We start from the raw sequence: 25,172 nt of genomic DNA, 5'->3' as shown, positions 1-25,172 counted from the left end.
AGTTTCTTTGTGCAGATGTGGGATATCCTACGGCTCTATTTGAAGAAGAGCAGGGAATTCTCCTGGCCCCGATTTCACCTGAAAATAACATCACTAAAACAAATTTTGTGGCCATTACCATTCTGCTCTTTGTGAAATTGCGACACGTGAAAATTGGCTTCAACATTTCCTGTAAATTGTGCCTAAACATTAAAAAAGAAAGTATTTCAATGTCTACGAAACAACCCTGAAGATATAAAAGTTGCTGCATAAATGGAAACAATTTTTGCACATTCACAAAGGCAGGCAGTATTTTAATAAGTTAAAGGCAAAAATCACTTATCTGATGAGGGATATGTAACCAGTGCGGATAAAATTAAATGCAAGACTGTAATCTCTTCCAAATTTGTTGAGCAAATTCTGCAAATCCGGACATTCATTCTTTTTTCTCCTTTAAATGCTTTATTTTTTTTTAATAACTTTGTAACATTCAATATTAGAAATTTACAAGAAACTCCTTATGTTATATGGTAGAAAACATGAGCATACAGTAATTCTTAAAGCTGCAAAGAATATTCAGCAGTCAAAGAGTTAAAACCATAGTGACCCATAATGACCTTGCAGGCACATCTTCTTGTAATGGAAGATCTTGCCAGCAACAAAAATAATCTGGCCTAAAGATTCTGTGTCAATGATCCTCCAGTGAGCCAGATCCAAACAGACTAAGTTTCTTTTGTTAGGGGAAGCCATCTTCAAACAGGCCAAGGATTTTGTTAAGAGTACTAAAGAGATTGTATAGAGCTGCTTTTTCCACTTGATTTCACACAAAAAGAGCTGAAAAAGAATATATCCTCCCAGATCAGTGCATCCTGGTCTTGTCTGGTTTACATCCTCAATTGCAGAAGGCAGTAGTTTAGCAATTTTATGAGCAAGGGGACCCTTTTAAAAAAAATCTTTCTGCTCACCTCCACATGCTTTGTTAGTTTTCGTTTTTAAATTTTAATCACCGTAATTCTTTGGGGAGACAGAAAGAGGAAAACAGAGAAAGATAGACAGAAAGACTGTCTATTGTGAGGCTAAGTGAAACAAGAGAGCTGTCTTTGCTTGAGAACGGTGTGACCTGCTATCCTCTTGAAGGCCGAGATGGCGGTGTTCCAATGTCCACTGTGATGTTTGTGTACATCGGGTACTTGGCTACATTCACCAGTTTGTATTTCAAGGAGTTGATCCCATCTTGCTTCATTGTAACCTTAGTGTTCTGGATTTTTGTAAACCTGAAAGAGAATTTTTTTCATATTTAAACATATAATCAAGACAATTAGGTGTGCCGAAAAATGCCTTTTTAAAAAATAAATTTAGAGTACCCAATTCATTTTTTCCCCAATTAAGGGGCAATTTAGTGTATCCAATCCACCTACCCTGCAAATCTTTGTGTTGTGGGGTGAAACCCATGCAAACACAGGGAGAATGTGCAAACTCCACACGGACAGTGACCCAGAGCCGGGATTGAACCTGGGACCTCGGCGCCGTGACGAAAAATGCCTTTTAATAATTTAAACAGGGATAGGTTTTCTCTCATTGTTGCTTTCTGGCTCATCAAACCTTCAAAATATCTCTCAAGGATCGACTGCTTTTCAAAAACCAAAAATGCGATCAGTGACCAGTGATCCTCTGCCCAACTATGAATCGAAATTGGACAACGTGGGGTTGGATTCTCCGGGCTCGTCCGTGGCTGGGACCCGTAGCGAGCAAGAATGGAAAATTTGGCATTCCGGCCAAAACTCCATTCACTTTCAGCGCCACCGGAAAATCCCAGCTGCAAACGAGGATGGAAAATTTTGGCCGTGGCATTTGGATCCTGATTGGCGTGTTAAAGGGGAGTGCCACCTGAGACTTTCAGCCCATTTTAATGTTAGAAGTCTTTTCATCACGAGGTCCCAGGTTCGATCCCGGCTCTGGGCCACCGCCTGTGTGGAGTATGCACATTCTCCCCGTGTTTGCGTGGGTTTTGCCCCCACAACCCAAAGATGTGCAAGGCTAGGTGGACTGGCCACATAAACTGCCACTTCATTGGAAAAAATGAATTGAGTTCTCTAAATTTATAAAATAAAGATTTTAAAAAAGAAGTCTCTTCATCAGTGATAACAGGGCAATAAACCTCCAGACCTCATTCTGGTGTTCTGGCCAAACCAACTTCATTGCACAAGTTTGTACAGAACCACTTGGGTGAGAAACTGAAACCAGCATCAAAGTTAGCGGGGGGAAGAGAGACTGGAAAGGGGGTAAATAAATGGGATGGGGAAAAAGGTTTGAAAATACAGACTCTGTGACATAATATTTCCATTCCTCGAGGCTCTCTCATGCTGAATGGCAAGAACAGAACACATGATCAAAAAAAACAGAAATATTTAACACAGGACATGAGCATAACCATGGTTGCATAAAAGAAACTCTGACAAATCCATCAAATTATAATTGCAAATGATCAAAATCTACCAGGAAATCTGCATCTACTAAGGCCATAACATAGTAGCAAATCTCCATGGTAAACAAAAATGCCTTCCTCCCGCCCCCACATCCAACTGCTAATCTACCAATATTTGCATAACTTCAGCAAAATGGAACTACACCTCCATCAAACTACACCCACACATTCACCTGTCATCCAAATACTCCAGACAGGAAAATCAACGGCTTGAGTCATTTTTAGAGAGAGAGCTTTCTTGACTGAATTATAACTTCAAGTAAGATTGACAGTTCATTTTGACTCTCTTGGCGGCGCATCATTAATATGAGGGTTAGGAAACATTGAAAAGGGTATTTTTAACACGGTGATACATTTGATAACAGGGGGCAGTATTTAACGGAGACAATGGCAGTCTCACCCGATCGCTGAAGAGCTGGCGAGAGCTCCGTTTATGCAAAGCTCACCATATCACATGTCAATAAGGCATTTAAGTGGACAGTGACAGGTCTTGCCCAAGAAACGGAGCCCGGGTTGGGGGGGGGGGGGGGGGGGGGGGGGGGGCGGCAGGTATTCCACCAGCATAAAAATGCTAACCAGAGGGTCGGCAGATCGATTGAACAGCAGTAGCTCCTGCCAGGGCGACATCCGTTTGAGTCCTAGTATCATCGTTGGATCACAGGCTACAGGTGAATGATAGGGGTCGCGGGGGGAAAACAGGGGAGGGTTGGCAGCGATGGCAGGCATCAGCCCCAATCCCAATCCCTTGATCAAGCACCGAGTGCAGAAGGGAGGGCATCAAATTCTGCCCAGAGAGCATACAAGGAAAGATTTCAAAGTTGTATTCTTATGGAGCCTTTCAAATTATGTCAATTTTTTGGAATATAATTATCAGCCTTGAATAACAAGAAACAGATGGACTGTAAAAGGCCAGCCGATGGTGGTACTAAGCCTGAGTGGAAGTGATTGAATTTTTTCACTCACCTCTTTGATGGTATTTTGACTTCAATTTGCTTAGTTTCAGCTGTTCAATATGAACTGGTAGCTTACCTGTGGATTAGTTGAGCTGGTGATAAGCTAATTAATTGATTTATAAGCTGCCTTCTAGTCGACTGTTTTATCGTTCTGGTAGCGAGGCTATTGTGTACCTTTAGAGGTATAATTCTGAATATACCAACAAAAGATTAAAGGGAGACTGGTGAGGGGAGATCTGAATTTTGTGCGACAGAATAAATGGGTGATAGCTGCTCATATTATCAGTTTCCTGATTTTAACTTCTAGCAAAGTCAGAAAGATGCTGTTCCTCTGATTCATTTCCCTGTTCAACGATTCGCCCAATGGGTCTGTCGACTGGCCACACACTCCCAGAGTGGATTCTTGGTAAACAATTCGATTCGGGGACAAATAAAAAAAGCTATCCCATCAATAATAGGTGTGGAACTGTCTGATTATTGTGCAAGCACATTTTTAAAGTTTGAAAAATTAACAAACAAACCAACAATTTGATGTATGTTTGCTCGTATTTTGGGCCGAAGCTTCCAATATGGTCACTAGCCAGAGTGAGCATTTTGAGAGTCAGAAATGTCTTGCCTGTCATATTGACATAGGCAAAAAATAGGTGTCCAAGAACGGCATCTGAAAAAGATATCAGGCCCGTTGCACATGCAAATAAGGGCCTAATGATTTGTTGAGGCTTCCCTGTGCAAACGTTGGTTCCTCTGAATGCAACCAGTGCTGAGACAGGTGCGTTCAAAAAAGGTGTTCCTCCCAGCTCAAATATTAAGACACGTAGGCCACTGCTGGCCACCTCTCGACTCACTCTCCCAATTGTCACCCACTATCCTTTTTTAAAACTTAGTTCACGGGATGTGGGCATTGCTGGCTGGGGCCAGCAGTCATTTCCCATGCATGAGAGCATTTGAGAGTCAACCACATTGTTGTGGATCTGGAGTCACATGTAGGCCAGACCAGGTAAGGACGACAGATTTCCTTCCCTAAAGTGAACCAGGTCGGTTTTTACAACAATCGACAATGGTTTCATGGTCACCTTTTAGACTTTTGATTCCAGATTTTTTTGGAATTTAAATGTCACCATATGCCATAGCAGGATTCAAACCCAGGTCCCAAGATCATGACTCTGATAATACCATTATGCCACTACCTCCCATGATTTTGATGTGCACCTCTCCCCATCCCAATTGCCTGTTCATCCTTCCCTTTCTTGGCTGGGTTCTCCTGTTCCTAGACACCATCCCCTTCCATTGCAAACCGTTCCACTTTATTGACCCACCCATGGACCACTGACAATATGACGGTCTAAAATCAAAAACTCTTTTTAAAAAATAAACTTAAGTGTACCCAATACATTTTTTTACAATTAAGGGCCAATTTAGCGTGGCCAATCCACTTACCCTGCGCATCTTTGGGTTGTGGGGAGAATTTGCAAACTCCACACAGACAGTGACCCAGAGCCGGGATCGAACCTGGGACCTCGGCGCCGTGAGGCAGCAGCAATGCTAACCACTATGCCACCGTGCTGCCCTTAAATCAAAAACTCTTCATTAGAATTTCACTAGTGTCATTTACATACAATGTAAAGTGTGCATCAGACATACCTTTATTCCTTGAGTAGGTAGTCAGCCATGAATTAATTTCTGGACCATGAGGTCTCTTTGTTTGAGTAACTGTGGCATATGGCCATAAAAATAATTTTAAATCCATGAACACCCACTTTCAATCACAACCCTTAAATATAACGGGTTGGATTCTCTGTTTGGGAGACTAAGTCCCCACGCCGGCGTGAAAACAGTGGTGTTTTACGCCAAGAAAACTGGCGCAAAGTGGCCACCGATTTGGCGTTTTGCTGGGGTCGAGCAGGGAGGCAGTGTAGAGCTCCCAGCTCTAGCTGCTGATACGGCCCTGAGCATTTCCGGGTCCGTGGCCGCACATGCGCACGGCGGCAGCCTGCAGCGGCCGCGCCATGCTTCATGGTGGACTCAGCTCGCGGACCCAGATCGCAAAAATAGTACCCCCCTTCAGCGTGTCCCGGACCACTTGCTCACAGTGCCCCCAGCTAGGAATGAATACCCCTATCCGCGAATCGGCCCTCCCCCGATTGTGGCAGTGCCGGACTGAGTCCGCAGCCGCCACGCTAAGTTCACGACAGGTGAGACCACACGTGTCCCACGCCATTGGGAACTCGGCTGATCGGGGACGGAGCATCGCAGGGCGGGCCTCAGGCGATGGCCTGAGGCCGTGGATATGTGGCGCGGCATACTCCTAGAGCACGCCGCTTTTCAGGGGGTGGAGCATCGCAATAGCGGCACTGCCTCCAATTTTGGCATCATCAGGGATTCTCTGCCCCCTCGCCAAACGTGATTTTGGTGTCGCAGAGCGGAGAATCCAGACCAATGAAATATGTCAGAAAAATCGCAAATTTGATATTGATAAAAGAATGCACCAAGACCGTTATCTGCATCAGTCTGCTTCTAGTTCATCATTTGTCTAAAACATTGTATGGTTTCAAGAAGCAGTTAGATATAGCACTGAGGGTGAAGGGGATCAAAGGATATGGGGGAAAAGTGGGATTAGGCTATCGGGTTGGATGATCAGCCATGATCAAAATAAATGGCGGAGCAGGCTTGAGGGGCCAAATGGTCTCCTGCTCCTGTTTTTACTATGTTTCTAAAGCAGTAATACCTGATTAAGATCTGGGACAAATAGAACCACTTCAGCGTGAAACTCAAAACAAACTAGAGAACAATAATGAAAACCTCAAACGAAGGGTGCTTCACTGGGAAGGGCAAAAGAAGAGATCTGACCAAGTATGTTATCAGGCTTCAAATTTGACATGGATATAATACAAAAAGGCAGTACAAGGTAAAAAGTCTGTGCCGTTCAAGATGGAGTGTGTGGATAGATTAAAACTAAACTCAAAATTCAAAAATAAATCATATGATAAAAGCAGGGTGAACAATATGAAAGATAACCCAGAGGAATATAGAAATGGAGTGGAGAGGTGGAAATGGAGCTCACAAGGATTAGAAGGAAATACGAACAAGCCTAGCTGACCCAACTCTGATCCAAGTGCTGGAGTATACATTCTGGATAAAATCTAAAATGTGACCATCTATTCCCATAACTTGCAGTTTAATCATCAGACCCACAGGGCTTGAAAGCCTTACAAAAGAATCAATAAAAGCAACACTTATCTTCAGCGACTGGTGCACAAGGACACCCAAGTCCTGCTGCACTCTCCCCTCCCAATTTACAACCATTCAGGTAGTAATCTGCCTTCCTGTTTTTGCTTCCAAAGTGAATAACCTCAAACTTATCCTCATTATAGGAAGGATGTGTAAGCATTGGAAAGGGTGCAAAGGAGATTTACCAGGATGCTGCCTGGTTTGCAGGATAGGTCTTATGAGGAAAGGTCGAGGGAGCTAGGGCTTCTCTCTTTGGAGCGGAGGAGGATGAGAGGCGACTTAATAGAGGTTTATAAGATGATGAGGGGGATAGATAGAGTGGACGTTCAGAGACTATTTCCTCGGGTGGATGTAGCTGTTACAAGGGGGCATAACTATAAGATTCAGGGTGGGAGATATAGGAGGGATGTCCGAGGTAGGTTCTTTATTCAGAGAGTGGTTAGGGTGTGGAATGGACTGCCTGCTGTGATAGTGGAGTCGGACACTTTAGGAACTTTCAAGCGGTTATTAGATAGGCACATGGAGCACACCAGAATGACAGGGAGTGGGATAGCTTGATCTTGGTTTCGGACAATGCTCGGTACAACATCGAGGGCCAAAGGGCCTGTTCTGTGCTGTACTGTGCTGTTCTGTTCTATGTTTAACACAAGTTGACGTCCCCAATCATAATTACCAATGACAATTTGTATAAAACAGCAGTCCGTTTTAATTCCATCAAGACAGCAAAATCTACATTGACTCTTCCTTCGCTGGCACACTTGACACCCAAACCATTTGAAATGAACCTTTCAATAGATACCGACTACATGACATTCCTCAGTAGTTTTTGTTTCCACTAGGATCCCTTTGTTATGTAAATAGAAACCATAACCTCTCTCTGGAATATGGAAAGCACATGAGCCACAAATGAAATTCTATTTATCAGGCTCTGAAAAGTAACTAAAAATTTCCTGGCACTGTTCTCCAAGAGCATTGACAATTCCTCCCTCATTGGCCTACAGCAGTTTTTTTATGAACTCACTGTGAATCCTTCTCTACCTGCAGCTTTATTATTAGCTAGGCAACACAGAAGGGAGTTCACTTCCTCTGGTGAACAGTTTAATTAAGGCTTATCTACATAACACATTAGCTTCTCCAGATGGGGCTCTGCATCCAGCCTGTGCAGACAGACACCAAATCAACATACTCTTCATTCTAGATCCTAAGAATTCTCCTATGGGTTTACTGGAGAGCACCACATGTCAGTCACTGGAAGCATATCAGAGGAACCCTTTTGACCATGATTAATGACAGACTCTAGCCAAAAGAAACACAATCTTCGGATATATCTTGTACAGTGGCCGGATACAATCCATTCCTCACATTTTATTTCCTTCTGGTGCTTCACATCATCATCTCATATGCAACTGCCCTGGATTCCTCAAGTTCTATTTCAACTTTTGCCAAACAGCTATACTCCTATTTGCAGTGTTAACAACAGAGCTGCCAGCTCCTGGTTTTAGTCTGTTTCTGAGTTTGGCTACAGAGGCTAGGAAATCACTGGCTACATCATCTCCTCCACAAGTAGCAACAGAGACCTGGTCCCAGACTTTGTGATTGGGAATAGTCTTCATGTTGTCAACTATCTTGGTCAAATCATTTATAGGACAGGGGCCATCAGTCACTTGGACTTATCCTTTGTCCAGTTACTGCTAATAGCCGCAGGTTTCCTGGCAATGACCACATGATGAAGTTGGAAAACAAAGGACATACCAAACTGCTGATAATTACACAATCAGTTGGCGTCTTGCTCTGAATCCCAACTCGGTAGCACGCAGTGATTATTAAAAAGGGGAATCAAGTCACTGCAGCCGGAGTGATTCGTGCCATGTTTGAAGTCTCAGTCCTCATATGTTCCGGTTCCCCATGAAAAGCAATGGTTGGCTTATATAGAGACAAGGGTTTTGGAGTGAGTTTACCTCGTCAGTGCAGCTCTTAACTGCCGACAGCTTCTCCAGTTATGTACACAAATTAAAGCTCAGACCTCTTATGTTCCTGTTTTTGTTCATAAAGGATTACAAGTGTACATTTGACTTCCATTGTTCATAGGCACACGACAGTTCCAGTTAGCAGATGGGTTCATCACCCTTCTTTTCATTCTTCGGAAAGTTAAAATCTAAACATGGGGCAAAATTCTCCGCCTCGTGCAACTGGTAGCGGAATTACCCACGAGGCAGAGAATCCAGCGGTTGTTGAAAAAAGTGGATCGGTGCTTGTCCGCTTCAGATGCTCTGACTCCCCGCTAGTGGCGGAATTGAGGTTCACGCCCAGTGCCAGCGGGAGGATGCAAACAGGTCATTAAAACCCATTTGCATCCACTTCATGGGCCAGGCACCATATTCTCCAGGCCCACGTGATTCTCAGGTCCTCTGGGTGAGAATCACTGTTGGCCCTGGCAAGTGTGGCCCTGACACAGTGGACCTCACGGTGAAAGTCTATCCAAGGGCCACCCTTCCACCCCACAATGCAAGATCCTTCCACCCGACCCTCCCATCCCCTTCACCAGAGACCCTTTAAATAGAGACCCGTCCCAGAGACTCCCTAAATAAGGAACCCTCCAGAGACCCTCAAAATAAAGATGCACCCTACGAGACCTCCTAAATAATGAGACCCCTGACAGAGACTCCCTAAATAATGAGACCCCCTCGCCAGAAAAGTGACCCTTGTCTGGAAGCCCTTCAGAAGAGACGTTAGGGCGTGGCCATGACACTCAGAGGGAGATGGACAGCACGGTGACACAGTGACTACCATTGCTGCCTCACAGTTCCAGGGACCCAGGTTCGATTACAGCACGTGTCTGTGCTGAGACTGCACATTCTCCCCGTATCTGCATGGGTTTTCTCCGGGTGCTCCGGTTTCCTCCTACAGTCCAACATGTGCAAGTGAGGTGAATTGGCCATGCTAGATTGCCCCTTAGTGTCCAAACGGCATGCGAGATTGCCCCTTAGTGTCCAAACGGTTAGGTGGGGTTACTGCGGGAAGGTGAGGGAATGGGCCTAGGTAGGGTGCTCTTTCACAAGATCAGTGAAGACCCAAGGAGCCAAATGGCCTCCTTCTGCACTGTAGGGATTCTATGATTCTATGTTAGCAACACTCAAGCAGGTCAATAGCTGATTGGAGGAGTCCCAGAGTCGAGGGGCAGAGGAGATGCAGCCGGCAATGCTTGTCACCGAGGCCAACACTGCTAGGGTGGTGACTGCTGGCAGCATAAGTGGATGCGTCCAAGGCATTGAACAGTCGGTGATGGCCATGGCTGAGGGCCTCGGTAGACTGTCCGTCCATGGAGTGGCTCCCACGGGTTCCACCCCTCTTGCCGCCGCGTATCGCAGTCAGCACCCGGGACTGTCCGATGGGGGCCATGACCAGTACAAGGCTGACCTTGACAAGATTCTGCGGTTCATGTCCTGGTCTCAGATGGGAATGGCTGAGGCGCTTCGGAGATTGTCCCAGTCGCAGATGGACATTGCTGAGTCACTGCAGAGCATGTCCCAGTCACTGAGGAGCATCGCCAAGGGCATTGACGCCATGGTGCAGACAATGGGGAGCCACCAGAGCTGGCAGAGCCAGATGACGCAAGGGCAGCCGGTGCCCAATCCAGCTGCCCCTCCATCCCGAGGTGATCACCAGGGCTTTATGGGCACAGACCTGGAGGAGGGAGCGCTGAGTGCCAACCTGGACCCGTCCATGGAGTGGCTCCCACGGGTTCCACCCCTCTTGCTGCCGCGTATCGCAGTCAGCACCCGGGACAGGGCAGCAAGGCTGTGCACATATGGGCTGGGGGGGTGGCACCTTCGGGAAAGTGGGGCAGTGATGGACACTTGTCAAATGTTAAAAAACCTTCACCACAACCAGTATGACGTCTCCACCACTTTCTTCCGGCATGCGGGCCAACCACCGAACTCTTGCCCCATCTCCCCATGCATGGGGGTCCTCCCAGCCCCCATTCCTCACTTGCAGGTGATGGGTACAAGCGTGAACTCAGCAGGGGTCAGACTATGGCTTAGATTGAGGAGTACCAGCGCTCAGCACTCTGCGGATCATCATCAATTCCCTGCCACTGACAGTGACCCCGCTGACTGTGCCGATACATACCCAGCTGGAGTGATGTTACACAGCCCCTGGGATGGTGAGGAATGTGGGCAGGGGGATAGCATTGATGGACTGGGCCATGTCCTATGCGAAGCAAGAGAGTATAAAGGCCTCCCTGGCCCTCCGGGCTTGCCAGACCCTCACCACTGCCACCTGTCCTGCAGCCTATGGCTGATCCTCCAGTTCCTGCCCGGGATCATCCTCCAGCCACTGTTGGCCCGACGCCTTCTCACCATCCGCGCCCTCCTCGTCAGAGGTGGTCACATGTTCCTCATCCTCCACGTCGCTCTGCTGCTATACCAGGTTGTGGAGGACAGCAGACCACGGCGGGCAACACTCCGGGTCAGGACACCACCAAAGAAGTTGAGTCACCAGAACCGCGTTTTGAGCAGACCGATGCACCGCTTAATGACAGCCCGGTTGGCCAATTGGGTCTTGTTGTATCGGGTCTCCACATCGGTGTCCGGCCTTCGTATTGGTGCCATTGTCCAGGTCCTCAGCGGATACCCCTTATTCCGCCCCCCCCCCCTCCCCCCGCCAAGAGCCTGCCAGCCATCCAGGGGTGGTCCTCACAGAGGCTGGGAATGCCTGACTGCCCCAGGATGTAGCTGTGGTGCACACTCCCTGGGAAGCATGCACACACGTGCATGATGCTCATCTGGTGATCGCACATGAGCTGGATGTTCAGGGAGTGACATCCCTTCCTGTTAATGTAGGGCACTCCCAGGTGGCCTGGTGAGCACAAGGCAATATGCGTGCAGTCTATTAGCCCCTGGACCTGGGCACCCCAGCGTTGGCGGAGAATCCTGCTGCCAGGGCAACTTTTTGGGCTTAGCCTGTGTCAGAGGTTATGTCCCCGGTGCTGGGGCCCATCCCTGGATGTTCGCTGCTGCGTCCTAGGTGTTGCCTCCTGCAGTGTTCAGGCACAGTGCCCAGGCATCACGGTCCGATTGGGATGCTAGGCAATAACTCCCACATGCTACATGGCATGCCCACCCACAGGATTTCACTTGGGATGTGTGAAGTGCTCACTTAACCAAGATTGCCATTTCCCAATTCACAATAGCTTTCAGACCTGCCAGAGGCCTCCGTAGTCAGTGGGGGCATTATGGATGGCAGGTGGGGCAGACAGGCAGGGACAAGGGATGCCCCCGGAATGGGTATGCACAATCCAGGGTTGGCATGGCCAAGCCACATGCGGTTGCCACTCCAGGAGACCACCCCACCCTCATGGCGAACCACCCCAGCCAAGGGTGTACCTCCCACCCCTCCCCCAGTTGCCACCTCATCCCTCCAAGCAGAGGGGCAGTAAACCCAATGCCTCTGGGCCCATTGCCTGGGAGCAAAGATGGCTACTCACTGATGTGGCCATCAATTCTCTCGGAACACGATTGGAAGTAAACTGTGGTTTTAATAGTCTTACAACTGAGACTGCCTGCGACCAGAAGAACTGAGGGCAGGCTCACAATGCTGCAACACTTTATACTTCTGGTAGTGGGAGGGGCCATGGGCGGAGCCATCGGCAGAGCCAAGGGTGGAGCCCTGTACAAGCTCCTCATCTCCCCCTATGGGCAGAGCCACGCAACGGCTCACAGACAGAGCCCACAAGGACACATTACCATACAATACAATACAATACAGTGTGAATTACATTCACCACATTCACCCCCTGTAAAAAAAATCAAGTCGGCGGGGTGACGGGTCTACAGGTTGAGCCGGTCCGGTGGCCGAGGCAACGGGCGAAGAGAGGCGCAGGGAACCTATAGGTGCTGGGGCGCAGGGCGTGGCAGGGAACCTATAGGCGCGGGGGCGCAGGGCGTGGAGGGTTGGGTGGGGTGTAGTGTGAGGGGTACCTCGACAGTGGTGGTGGTAGTGGTGGATCCTGCAGGTGCCAGGTCCCAGAGGGAAATGGTGTCCTGACGGCCGTCGGGGTATTCAATGAAGGCGTAGTATGGGTTTGAATGTAGCAGTAGTACCCTCTCTACTAGTGGGTCCGTTTTGTTTGTCCGGACGTGCTTCCGGAGGAGAACCGGGCCCGGTGTCCTCAACCAAGATGGGAGCGAAGCCCCCGTGGTAGTGCCCCTAGGGAAAACAAATAATCGTTCGTGAAGGGTCTGGTTGGTGGCGGTGCACAGAAGCGACCTAATAGCATGGAGCGCGTCGGGGAGGACCTCCTGCCAGTGGGAGGTCGGGAGATTCCTGAACCGCAGGGTCAGTAGAACGGTCTTCCAGACCGTCGCGTTCTCCCTCTCCACCTGCCCGTTCCCCCTGGGGTTGTAGCTGGTAGTCCTGCTCGAGGCGATGCCCTTGTCGAACAGGTACTGACGCAGCTCGTCGCTCATGAAGGACGAATCCCTGTCGCTGTGTACGTAGCTGGGGAAACCGAACAGGGTGAAGACACTGTGCAGGGCTCTGATGACTGTGTGGGAGGTCATATCGGGGCACAGGGTAGCAAAGGGGAAGCGGGAGAATTCATCTATGACGTTGAGGAAGTACACATTTCGATTGGTCGAGAGGAGTGGCCCTTTGAAATCGATGCTCAGGCGTTCAAAGGGCCGGGATGCCGATTACCAGGTGGGCCCTGTCTGGTCTGTAGAAGTGCGGTTTGCACTCAGCCCAGATCGGGCAATCCCTGGTGATGGCTTTTACCTCCTCGGTGGAGAAAGGCAGATTTCGGGCTTTGACGTAGTGGGCGAGCCGGGTGACCCCCGGGTGGCAGAGGTCATTGTGGATAGCCTTCAGGTGGTCGTCTTGCGCGCTGGCGCACGTGCCGCGGGACAGGGCACCTGGGGGCTCGTTGAGCTTCCCCGGTCGATATATGATGTCATAATTATAGGTGGAGAGTTCAATCCTCCACCTCAAGATTTTATCGTTTTTTATTTTGCCCCTTTTCGAGTTGTCGAACATGAAGGCAACCGATCTTTGATCGGTGATGAGGGTAAACCTCCTACCTGCGAGGTAGTGCCTCCAGTGCCGTATGGCTTCCACAATGGCTTGAGCTTCTTTTTCGACTGAGGTGTGTCGAAGTTCCGAAGCGGAGAGGGTCCTGGAGAAGAACGCTACTGGTCTACCTGCCTGATTCAGAGTGGCAGCGAAAGCGACCTCGAAGGCGTCACTCTTCACCTGAAAGGAGACGGATTCATCCACCGCCCGCATGGCAGCTTTGGCGATGTCCTCCTTGATGCAGTTGAAGGCCTGGCGGGCCTCAGCTGACAGTGGGAAGAGTGCGGTCTTAAATAGTGGGTGGGCTTTCTCCGCATACTGGGGGACGGTAGCATGGTAGCATTGTGAATAGCACAACTGCTTCACAGCTCCAGGGTCCCAGGTTCGATTCCGGCTTGGGTCACTGTCTGTGCGGAGTCTGCACAGCCTCCCCGTGTATGCGTGGGTTTCCTCCGGGTGCTCCGGTTTCCTCCCACAGTCCAAAGATGTGCAGGTTAAGTGGATTGGCCATGATAAATTGCCCTTAGTGTCCAAAATTGCCCTTAGTGTTGGGTGGGGTTACTGGGTTATGGGGAAGGGGTGGAGGTGTTGACCTTGGGTAGGGTGCTCTTTCCAAGAGCCGGTGCAGACTCGATGGGCCGAATGGCCTCCTTCTGCACTGTAAATTCTATGATCTGATCTATGACCCAATGGGCATAATAAGAGAAGAATCCCAGGCACCTCTTGAGGGCCCTGGGACAATGAGGGAGAGGGAGTTGTAAGAGTAGCATACGTTCCGGGTCGGGGCCCAGGACTCCGTTTTCCACGACATAGCCGAGGATGGCTAGCCTGGTAGTGCGGAAGATGCATTTCTCCTTATTGTAGGTGAGATTGAGTTTCTGGGCGGTTTGGAGAAATCGGTGGAGGTCGGCATCATGGTCCTGCTGATCATGGCTGCAGATGGTGATATTGTCCAAGTACGGAAACGTGGCCCGCAGCCCATACTGGTCCACCATTCGGTCCATTGCTCGTTGGAACGCCGAGACCCCATTCGTGACGCCAAAGAGGACCCGGAGGAAATGGAAGAGGCGGCCATCTGCCTCGAACGCAGTGTAGTGGCGGTTCTCCGGGCGGATTGGGAGCTGGTAGTATGCAGACTTCAGATCCACCGTGGAGAATATGCGGTACTGGGCGATCTGGTTGACCATGTCTGCAATTCTGGGGAGGGGGTACGCAGCGAGGTGCGTGAACTGGTTAATGGTTTGGCTATAATCAACCACCATTCGGAACTTTTCTCCGGTCTTGACGACCACCACCTGAGCTCTCCAGGGGCTGTTACTGGCCTCTATGACTCCCTCACGTAGGAGCCGTTGGACTTCGGCTCTGATGAATACTCTATCCTGCAGGCTGTACTGCCTGCTGCGAGTAGCTACTGGTTTACAGTTAGCTGTTAGGTTAGCGAAGAGTGGAGGGGGTCGATTTTTAGAGTCGCTAAGCTGCATATAGTGAGTGGAGGTAGGGGTCCGCCGAAGGAGTTAGACTTAGAAGGTTTCGATTTGCCAGGCATAATGTCCTTTTCGACTGCAGCTGCTGCAGGTTGCGTTGCGGGCCGGGCAGTGCTGCCGTGGGTGTTGCGGCTGGCCACAAAAATGGCACGCTGGCGCTCCATAGTGGGTGGGTGGCCGCGTGGCGCAGGCCTGGGGCAGTCGCTGGTCGGGGGTCCACGATGGGGTTGCTTGGTCCGCGGGGAATGAGTTTAGACTTCGGAACGCGACCTCTATAGTAGTTGCTAGCTCTACCGTGTCCTCCAAGTTCTGTGCCCCTTTTTTGAGTAGTCGCTGGCGCACATAGTTAGAAAGGAGCCCCGCAATGTACACATCACGGACAGCGAGTTCCATATGCTGGGAGGCCGTTACTGCCTTGCAGTCCCAAGCAAGGGCTTTTAAGTCGCGCAGGAAGTCCTCTAGCGACTCTGCGGGGCGCTGGCGATGGGTAGTGAAAATGTGCCGCGCGTAGACCTCGTTTACAGGCCGCACGTACAATTGGTCGAGCATAGCAAGGGCCTCAGTATAGGAGTTGGTACAATTGAGTTCTGTAGAGATGCGATGGCTCACCCGTGCGTGCAGTAGGCTGAGTTTCTGCTCCTCTGTAGTCTCGGAGGTCCTCGAGTCAGAAAGGTAGGCCTTGAAACACCGAAGCCAGTGTAGGAAGATTTCCTTCGCCTCTGCAGCCTGCGGGTCGAGTTCTGGTCGATCAGGTTTGAGGGCTGATTCCATAGTAGTTTTCTTCAAGTTTTCTAAGACTATTAAATTGATGTGACCATCAATTCACTCGGAACACGATTGGAAGTAAACTGTGGTTTTAATAGTCTTACAACTGAGCCTGCCTGCGACCAGAGGAACTGAGGGCAAGCTCACATGGCTGCAGCACTTTATACTTCCCGTAGTGGGAGGGGCCATGGGTGGAGCCGAGGGTGGAGCCCTGTACAAGCTCCTCATCTCCCCCTATGGGCAGAGCCACGCAACGGCTCACAGACAGAGCCCACAAGGACACAATACCATACAATACAATACAGTGTAAATTACATTCACCACACTCACCTCCTTGGGTCCCCGCAGCAGCCCTTCTGCCAGGTTCACTTTTTCAAAAGGAGTACTAATTGGGGCCAACGCGACCACTTGCTAGGGAGGCGGATGGATCACGGGAGCCCGTTGGATATGGGGTTCCATTGTATGGAAATGGGGCTAAAGTGGTGATTATTGGTTTCCAGCTACGCTGCAGAGAGATTCTGATTTTACCTACGGGGAGTGGGCTGGTTGCATCTAAATGGTTTGGCACCTGCCGCGGTTCTCATTTTTGGCCTTTCCTGCTATTCACCGTCCTCGTTGCACTCTCGCTCGAGCACAACGAGGCCACTGAATTGCGCTCAAGGACTCCACAGGAATTGCCTGGAATGTTTCAAGCTCCACTGGGTATCCCTGCATCTGGAACCTTCGAAAACTCGGATTTAAAGTTGGAGATTTTGGATGGTTTCAATTCGTGTCACAGAATAGATACCCAGGAACAATCAGAAGGATTAGAACCATTTCCATCTCCTGGATGACTATGTTACAGATCCCCCCCCCACCCCAAAACCGAACACCTGATTATCCCACCCTGACTAACCCCGACCTCTTGACCACTACTGCCCTACACCCCGCTACCCTTGACTCTCCCCAAACCCTGACCACCCGCCCCGCCCTCACCTTAAACCCACACCCACCACACCACCAACATCGACCCACCCTAACCCTTCACCCACTTACCGTCTATCCTATCTGCTCATCCACTTACATGACACACTTACCACCCAGGGGTTCAGGGGGCGTAAGAGGCCGACGTCTTGGCCTTTGCCTCCCTAGTAGCCCGGAGACAGATTTTATTAACGTGGAGAGACTTGAAGCCTCCGCGTGTAGAGAATTAGGTTAACGACATGGCTGGGTTTCTCAGCCTTGAGAAAATAAAGTTTGCCTTGAGAGGGTCTACGCTAGGGTTCTCTCGGAGGTGGCAGCCATTTGTCGACTTTCTCGGGGAAAATTAAAATGTCAGCAGCAGCAGCAATCCATTGGGGGTGGGTGAGTGCTTCATTGGGATGGTGTGGAAAGACTGAGTTGCATGGGGTAATGACTATTTAATTGTTATTGCACTTTTTTTTCACTATGTTAATGTTCACTCTAGTTTGTTTTGTTATTATTGTTACTACTGTTTTATTATGAAAAATTGTGCAAAACCTTAATAAAAATACTTTTTAAAAAAACATTACACACTTACCTTATTGCCATAGCTTGGCATTTAAACAAAGGGACATTTAAATTTAATGGAATAGGCAGCCAGTGATGTAAAAAAGGGGGCACGGTTTGGTTTCCCCTGACGCTCCTATTTATGAGGGAAGGACTCTAGGAGCAGACACACTCCATATTTTTCAGGAGGCCTGGTTCAGATATCGAGGAGGGAACTGTGGAGCTTCAGTGTAAGTTAAGTGAAAAAGAGCAGTGGCAATGTGAGAGTGATTTCCATTCCTTGGAAGATTTGGCCCTTTTTAATTACATGATTCATATGTTGCAGGATATACCTTTCAGTTTTGGTGAAATTAAGTTTGTAAAAGTAAGGTCATTTAAAGTCTGGAATTCAGAAGTTGCCAGATCACCCAAGATATTAACACATCAGAAGACCTTCCATTTGTACTTTCAAGGTCAGAGTTAGAAGAGTGAGTGCCATAAAACTGCAGGTTGACCATGTTTAGCTGGGGAACTGAAGACCAGTCTGAAGAGACTTGCTGTCGCTTTGTTAGAGATATGAATTATTCATGTAATTCCCCAGATCAAAGAAAGATTGAAACGTAACTGGTAAATGAGGGAAGTTCTTAAATTATTCAGATCAAAGGACATGTTTGGAAATTGTTGAGTATGGTCTGAAACTCTATCTGGAACATCCCAGGGTACCACTTTGCCATGCAGATAGGTTTCAGGGGATGTACCCTTTTGTACTTGGTTTATTTGTGCGTTTTCCAACAGCCACTGGTACACGGAGAGAAAGATGCCAGCAGTTGCAACTGGAACCTGAGACAAGCAGAGAGAGAACTCTTGTCAGGAGCTGTAGACAACTAAGCAAGAAAGGAGTGAGGTCCATGCTGGAGTTGGGGTGCCCACAATTGTAAGCTGCCTCAAGAAAACTGGAGGGTTACCTGGCAGAATGCTAGTGGAGGGACATCAAGAAATCTTAAACCTCAGAATTGCAGGAGAGTGTAAATGAATTCCTGAGAGTTGCGGTACACCTTGGTTTGGGCCCAAGTGAAGGAACCCTCAAAATGATGTAACATACAGGGGAACCCTTGATGAGAATTAAAGACAGAATGGGAAGTGGTCTGTTGAGATTTTCAGGTTTAAAATCTAAATATTTATGAAATACGTTGTGTTAATTTAAGTGAGTAGTACGCGCTTTGGCTAACTCTTGTAGAGTAAAAGCTTTTGTTTAAAATGTGAAGTCTTGCAGCATGATTCTTTGAGTTAATAACGTGGAGTTTAATTTTTTGAAAGTTACTGTCACACCAACTGCACAGAGAAAAAGGTGAAAAGAATAGCAGCAATTGCAACATCCATTCTGCAACGGCAAGATCCCAACAAACAACAATGAGGGAATGATCAGTATATCGGCTTCATGGTGGTCATGGTCAAAGGCCGAACATTAGCCAGGATAATCAGAGAGCAACTTGGTCATCTTTCAACAGTGCCAATGCTGCATTACGAACATACAAAGGTATAAATTCAGAGAAGGAGTAGGCCATTCAGCCCTTGGAGTCATTCAGCAAGATCATGGCTGATCTGACAATGATCTGATAATGAGATATGCGTGGTTCTTTACGCAGAGGGTGGTGGGTGCCTGGAACGCATTGCCGGCGGAGGTGGTAGAGGAGGGCACAATAGCGTAATTTAAGATGTATCTAGACAGATACATGAATGGGCAGGGAGCAGAGGGATACAGATCCTTAGAAAATAGGCAACAGTTTTAGATAGAGGATCTGGCGCAGGCTTGGAAGGCCGAAGGGCCTGTTCCTGTGCTGTAATATTCCTTTGTTCTTCTTTGTTCTCAACTCCACAACCTGCCTACCTCCAAAAACCTTTAACTCCCTCGTCAATAATCTATCCACCTCTTCTCCGGAGGCAGGGCCATTGATCATTTTTCAGGCAGAGAAAAAACCCTCAGAGAAAAAATGTCCTCTCTTTTCTTTTCCATCTTAAATGGGAGACTCCTTGATCCCTCCCACAAGGGGAAATATCCTTTCAGCATCCGCCGTGTTGAGCCTCCTCAGGATCTTATATGTTTCAATAAGGCCACCTCTCCTTCCTCTAAACCCCAGTGGACACAGACCAAGCCTGTCCATCCTTTTCCCATAAGGTAACACCCCCGTCAGTTGAGTGAACCTTCTCTGAACTGCATCTAACACATCTATATCCTCTCTTAAATAAGGATACCAAAACCAACAAGCATTTGATGACAGGACTTTGGTTTAACAGGTGTTTTCTAAATGCAGTGCTCTCTGAGTGGTGCTCTGGTGTGGATGTGTGCTACGCACACAGTTTATGGAGTAGGGATTAATTCCAAGAATGTCTGATTCAGAGACAACTAATTGAACCAAACTCACACTTACTGGAATCTGTGGCATATTGGTATAAGGGTAGTGCAATCAGCTGGGACGCAATTGCCATGCTTAGTCATTTGGCATGGTATCATCAGCTGTCCTACATACATCCAAGGCCCGACAGCATGTTCCACTATACTGGGGTAGTGTTTTTACACTTTCCGCGACATCTCCCCTTGATTTCATTATTATCATCACTTGCTTGAGTGTTATCTTATCTTACTTTGAAACCCTCATTGCTTTGTTCCTCAGTTTTTCAATCCATTTTCTCACTTTTCTAATTTTCCTCATATTTTAACTGATCCTTCTCCTCCATCCCTGTTTGACAGGCCTAACATAGCAGAACAACCTGGACAAACAGGAGCATTCGATCGTTAAGACTCTGGGTAATCAATATCTGCTTTAGTGAAACGGAATCACCAGCAGATTCCTCTCATGATACAATGGTGATAGCTCCTTGTCCTCATTTTCTTTCCTCATCAAAATCACAAGCAATAATGGGCGGCACGGTTCGATCCTGGCCCCGGGCCACTGTCCGTGTGGAGTTTGCACATTCTCCCCGTGTCTGCATGGGTCTCATCCCCAAAACCCAAAGATGTGCAGGGTAAGTGAATTGCCCCTTAATTGGAAAAAAAAAGAATTGGGCACTTTAAATTTATTTTTTAAAAATCATCAGCAATAAGCAAACACATCCCGAAGATTTACACTGTGGCCTCCAAGACACTTCAGACTGTATAACCATATCCACTGCTCCTGTTGCATTTTCCTGGGTCTCTTCAAATCTCAAAACATCTATTTCCATCTTGATTAACCTTGCCCTTCATCGGCCATTTCTCGCTAAAACACAATTCTTTTTCATTCCACTTCCTCTTTCCAGTTTTCCAATTATACTTTGCTCCAATCACAGATCTGAACAAGGAAGAGGCACGCAGGGTACAATGATGATATGAAGCTAACAAACAAAGAAAATTACAACTGATTGGATGTACAGGGATAAGGGCACCGATCTCATTTAGAAGTTGACTTTTTATTTTAGTCTCGTAAATCTGAAAAGGAAGTCCCAAGTCAGTGGCCACTTTAAAAAAAAAATATTTTAATTCTCCTCCTTTTTCACAATTTTCTCCCGAATTTACACCCACCAACAATAAACAATAATCAACAACAAATATATCAAACCCCATAACAATAACAACGATCCCATCCTCCCACCAACCCCCAAACATCAGCCCGCATGTTAACATAAACAAATGACAAAAGTGGAATCAGGGATTACCCATAGCCATCTTTAATATACATAGCCCCCTCCCCCCCAACCCACCCACCCATCCCCCCTCAACTAATGTTCGATGTTATCCAGTTCTTGAAAGTGCATAATAAATAGTGCCCATGACTTGTAGAACCCCTCCGTCCTTCCCCTCAGTTCGAACTTAACCTTCTCAAGGGTCAAGTATTCCAACAGGTCCTCCCGCCATGCCAGGGCACAGGTTGGAGAGGCTGCTCTCCATCCCAGCAGGATCCGCCTTCGGGCGATCAACGAGGCGAAGGCTATAATATCTGCCTCCGCCCCCGTTTCCAACCCTGGCTAATCCAACACCCCGAATATGGCCTCCCGGGGACCCGGGTCTAGTTTCACGCGGACCACCTTGGAAATTACCCTAAACACCTCCTTCCAGAACTCCCCTAGCTTTGGACAGGACCAAAACATATGAATGTGATTAGCGGGGCCTCCCCCGCAACGTTCACACACATCTTCTACTCCTTCAAAGAATCGGCTCATCCTCGCCCTCGTGAGGTGCGCTCTGTATACCACCTTCAGCTGTATCAGCCCCAACCTCGCACACGAGGTGGAGGCATTCACTCTCCGGAGCACCTCACACCAGACCCCCTCCTCTATAACCTCTCCCAACTCTTCCTCCCACTTTGCGTTGATCCCCTCCAGTGGTACCTTATCCTTTTCCAACATAGCTGTACACCGCTGACACTGTCCCCTTCTCCAGTCCATTTGCCATTAGCACCTCCTCCAACAACGTGGAGGCCGGTTCCTCCGGGAAGCTCTATCTCCTTCCTGGCAAAGTCCCAAACCTGCATATATCTAAACATTTCTCCCTGCTCCAGCCCATACTTCGCTTCCAGCTCCCTCAATCCTGCAAATCGACCCCGAAGAAACAAATCTTTTAGCGTCTTAATCCCCTTCTCTTCCCATTTCCGAAAGCTTCCATCCCACCTCCCTGGCTCAAATCTGTGGTTCTCCCGAATCGGCATTTCCCTTGACCCTTCCCCCAACCCGAAGTGTTGGCGAAACTGCCTCCAGATTTTCAATGAAGCTATTATTACTGGACTCCCTGAGTATTTCCCCGGAGCTATCGGGAGCGGCGCTGTTGCTATTGCTTTCAGCCCCGACCCCCTGCACAAACTCTCCTCCATTCTGACCCACTGGGATTCAACCCCTCTGACCCAGCTCCGGACCTTCTCCACATTTGCCGCCCAGTAACAATACATCAGGTTCGGGAGACCCAAACCCCCTGCCTGCCTTTCCTTCTGCAGCAGCACCTTCCCTCTTCATATGAAAGAGGTAATCCTTCCCTCAATCTCTCTAAAAGAAGACTTTGGCAGGAAAATCGGTAGGCGAAAAATAAACAGAAATCGCGGCAACACATTCATTTTAACCGCCTGTACCCGACCCGCCAGTGACAGAGGGAGAACATCCCATCTTGCCAGATCGGCTTTCACTCTCCCCACCAAACTAGTGATGCCCCCCCCCCCCCCCCCCCCCCCCCCCCCCCAACTCCCGGGCAACCTGCAACCCCAAATACCTAAAGTGAGTTCCTGCCCTACGGAATGGCAGCCCCACCACCCCTGCCCCCACCCCCGGCCAAGACACCACAAAATACTCACTCTTGTCCAGGTTCAGCTTGTACCCCGAGAAAGACCCAAATACTCGCAGTTGCTCCAATATTCCTCCTATCAACGCACTCAGTTCCGACACATACAGCAGCAAGTCGTTGGCATATAAGGACACCCTATGCTCTATTCCTCCACCCCCCCGGCACTATTCCTTTCCATACCCCCGAACTTCTTAATGTGATGGCCAATGACTCAATCGCAAGCGCAAACAGCAGGAGGGACATAGGACATCCCTGCCTCGTCCCACGTGGGAGAGAAAAGTATCTCAAACCGATATTGTTTGTGCAGACACTCGCCTTCGGCTCCTTATATAATAGCTTTACCCAGTTCACAAATCTTGGTCCAATCCCAAACTGCTCCAGCACTACCATCAGGTACCGCCATTCCACCCGATCAAATGCCTTCTCGGCATCCAATGCCACAACCACCTGTTTCCTTCCCTTCTGCCGATGCCATAACGACGTTCAAAACCCTCCTAATATTCGAAAACAGCTGCCTCCCTTTCACGAACCCCGTCTGATTCTCACCTATCACCTTCGGGAGCCACTCCTCCAGCCTACCCGCCACTACCTTTGCCAATACCTTTGCGTCCACATTCAGAAGTGATATGGGCCTATACGACCCACACTCCGTCGGATCCTTATTCTTTTTTAAGCAACAGTGAAATCAATGCCTGCCCCAAGGTTTGTGGCTGCACTCCCTTCCCTATCGCCTCTTCAAACATCCCCACCATCAGGGGTGCCAACTTATCCTTAAATTTTTTATAATATTCCACCGGAAACCCATGTGGCCCTGCCACTTTTCCCGACTGCATCCTCCCAACTGCACCTTTTATCTCCTGCTCCAGTATTGCTCCTTCTAATGTAGCCTTGTCTCCCTCCCCTAGCCTCGGGTACTCCAACCCATCTAGAAATTCTAGCATCTCACTGTCTCCCCTGGGTGGCTATGACCTGTACAACCTCTCGTAAAACTCCTCAAAAACCTTGTTAATCAGCTCTGGAACCACCACCAACTTCTCGGCCCTACCCCTTCCCTGAAGAATTTCCCTTGCTGCTGCCTCCCTCCGGAGCTGACCTGCTAACATGCCTTATCTCCATGTTCATAAACTGCACTCATTGCTCATCTCAGTTGGCGCACCGCCTTCCTGCTAGACAGCCGGTCAAAGCTCGCCTGTAGTTCCTTCCTCTTTTTCAGCTTCGTGGGTCCCCATCCTCTGCATAACTCCTATCTACCTCCAACATCTCATCTATTACCCTCTGCCGCTCCAACCTCTCCTCTTTGTCCACCCTGGCCTTGAACAAAATTACCTCACCCCTCACCACCGCCTTTAGAGCCTCCCAGACGACTGCCTTCGACACCTCACCCGTATAGTTGAATCTTACATATTCCTTAATTACCGTTTCAATTTTCTCACAGAATACTTGGTTCCCCAAAAGCCCCACATCCAGTTTCCACCCCGGCCTCTGCATTACCCCCTTCTCCAGCACCATATCCACCCAATGCGGAGCCTGATCTGACACAGCAATTGCCGAGTATTCCGACCCCTTGACCCCAGCCAACAAAGTCTTTCCCACCATGGAAAGGTCGATCCCTGAGTATACCTTATGGACTGCTGAGAAAAACGAGTACTCCCGTTCCCTTGGGTGCAGGAACCTCCAAGGGTCCACCCCTCCCATTTCCACCATTAGCCCAGCCAGCGCCTTCCCCCCCCCCTGATGGGACCAGCAAGCGCGGCCGTGAACTGTCCAACCTTGGCTCCTGCACCAAGTTCCAGTCCCCCGCCACAATCAGCTTGTGTGTGTCCAAGTCAGGAATGGCTACAAACACTTTCCTCGCGAATCCCACATCGTCCCAATTGGGACTGTATACACTTAACAGCGCCACTAATCTCCCCTCCAGCGCCCCTGTCACAATCACATATCTACCCCCCTGATCTGCCACCATTTTCTCCCTCTGGAAGTGTACCCTTTTGCTGACCAACACCCTGACCCCTCGAGCCCTTCCATCAAATCCAGAGTGAAACACTTGGCTAACCCAACCCTTTTTAAGTCTCACCTGGTCCTTCACCCTCAAGTGAGTCTCCTGCAGCATTGCTACATCGGCTTTCAAGCTTTTAAGATGCGCAAGCACCTTTGACCTCTTGACCGGACCTCCTAGCCCTCTCACATACCACGTGAATATCCTTGCTGGGGGTCTCTCACACCCCCCCCCCCCCCCACCTTTCTTATCCACCATTATCATACCACCGGGCCCTGCCCCATAAGCCTGACCCGCCCCTGTCCATTGTTAACATCGACCTCCTTCCCCCCCCTCCCAAGAGCCCTCCTACCTTTCCCCCTGAAACAACATCCCCCAACATCCATCCCTTCCCCCCCCCTCTCGCTCGCCTCGTAGG

General features: G+C 48.9%; 1 protein-coding gene across 4 annotated transcripts in view; it reads right to left on the bottom strand.

Moving 5' to 3' along the window:
- Positions 1 to 421: 421 nt before the first annotated feature.
- The window catches only part of b4galt2 (UDP-Gal:betaGlcNAc beta 1,4- galactosyltransferase, polypeptide 2), a 495,634-nt gene continuing 470,883 nt past the window's right edge, over positions 422 to 25,172 (bottom strand). For all 4 annotated transcript variants that reach the window (XM_038794105.1, XM_038794103.1, XM_038794106.1 and 1 more), the window contains one exon: positions 422 to 1,253. In XM_038794105.1, coding sequence (XP_038650033.1) covers positions 1,103 to 1,253 — 151 coding nt within the window. In that variant the 3' untranslated portion in view covers positions 422 to 1,102. The remainder of the gene's footprint in view (positions 1,254 to 25,172) is intronic.

Source organism: Scyliorhinus canicula, chromosome 4 (assembly GCF_902713615.1).
Source record: "Scyliorhinus canicula chromosome 4, sScyCan1.1, whole genome shotgun sequence".
NCBI classification, from domain to species: domain Eukaryota; kingdom Metazoa; phylum Chordata; class Chondrichthyes; order Carcharhiniformes; family Scyliorhinidae; genus Scyliorhinus; species Scyliorhinus canicula.
The sequence above is the reverse complement of the archived record's forward strand: the minus strand, read 5'-3'. Positions and strand labels throughout refer to the sequence as shown.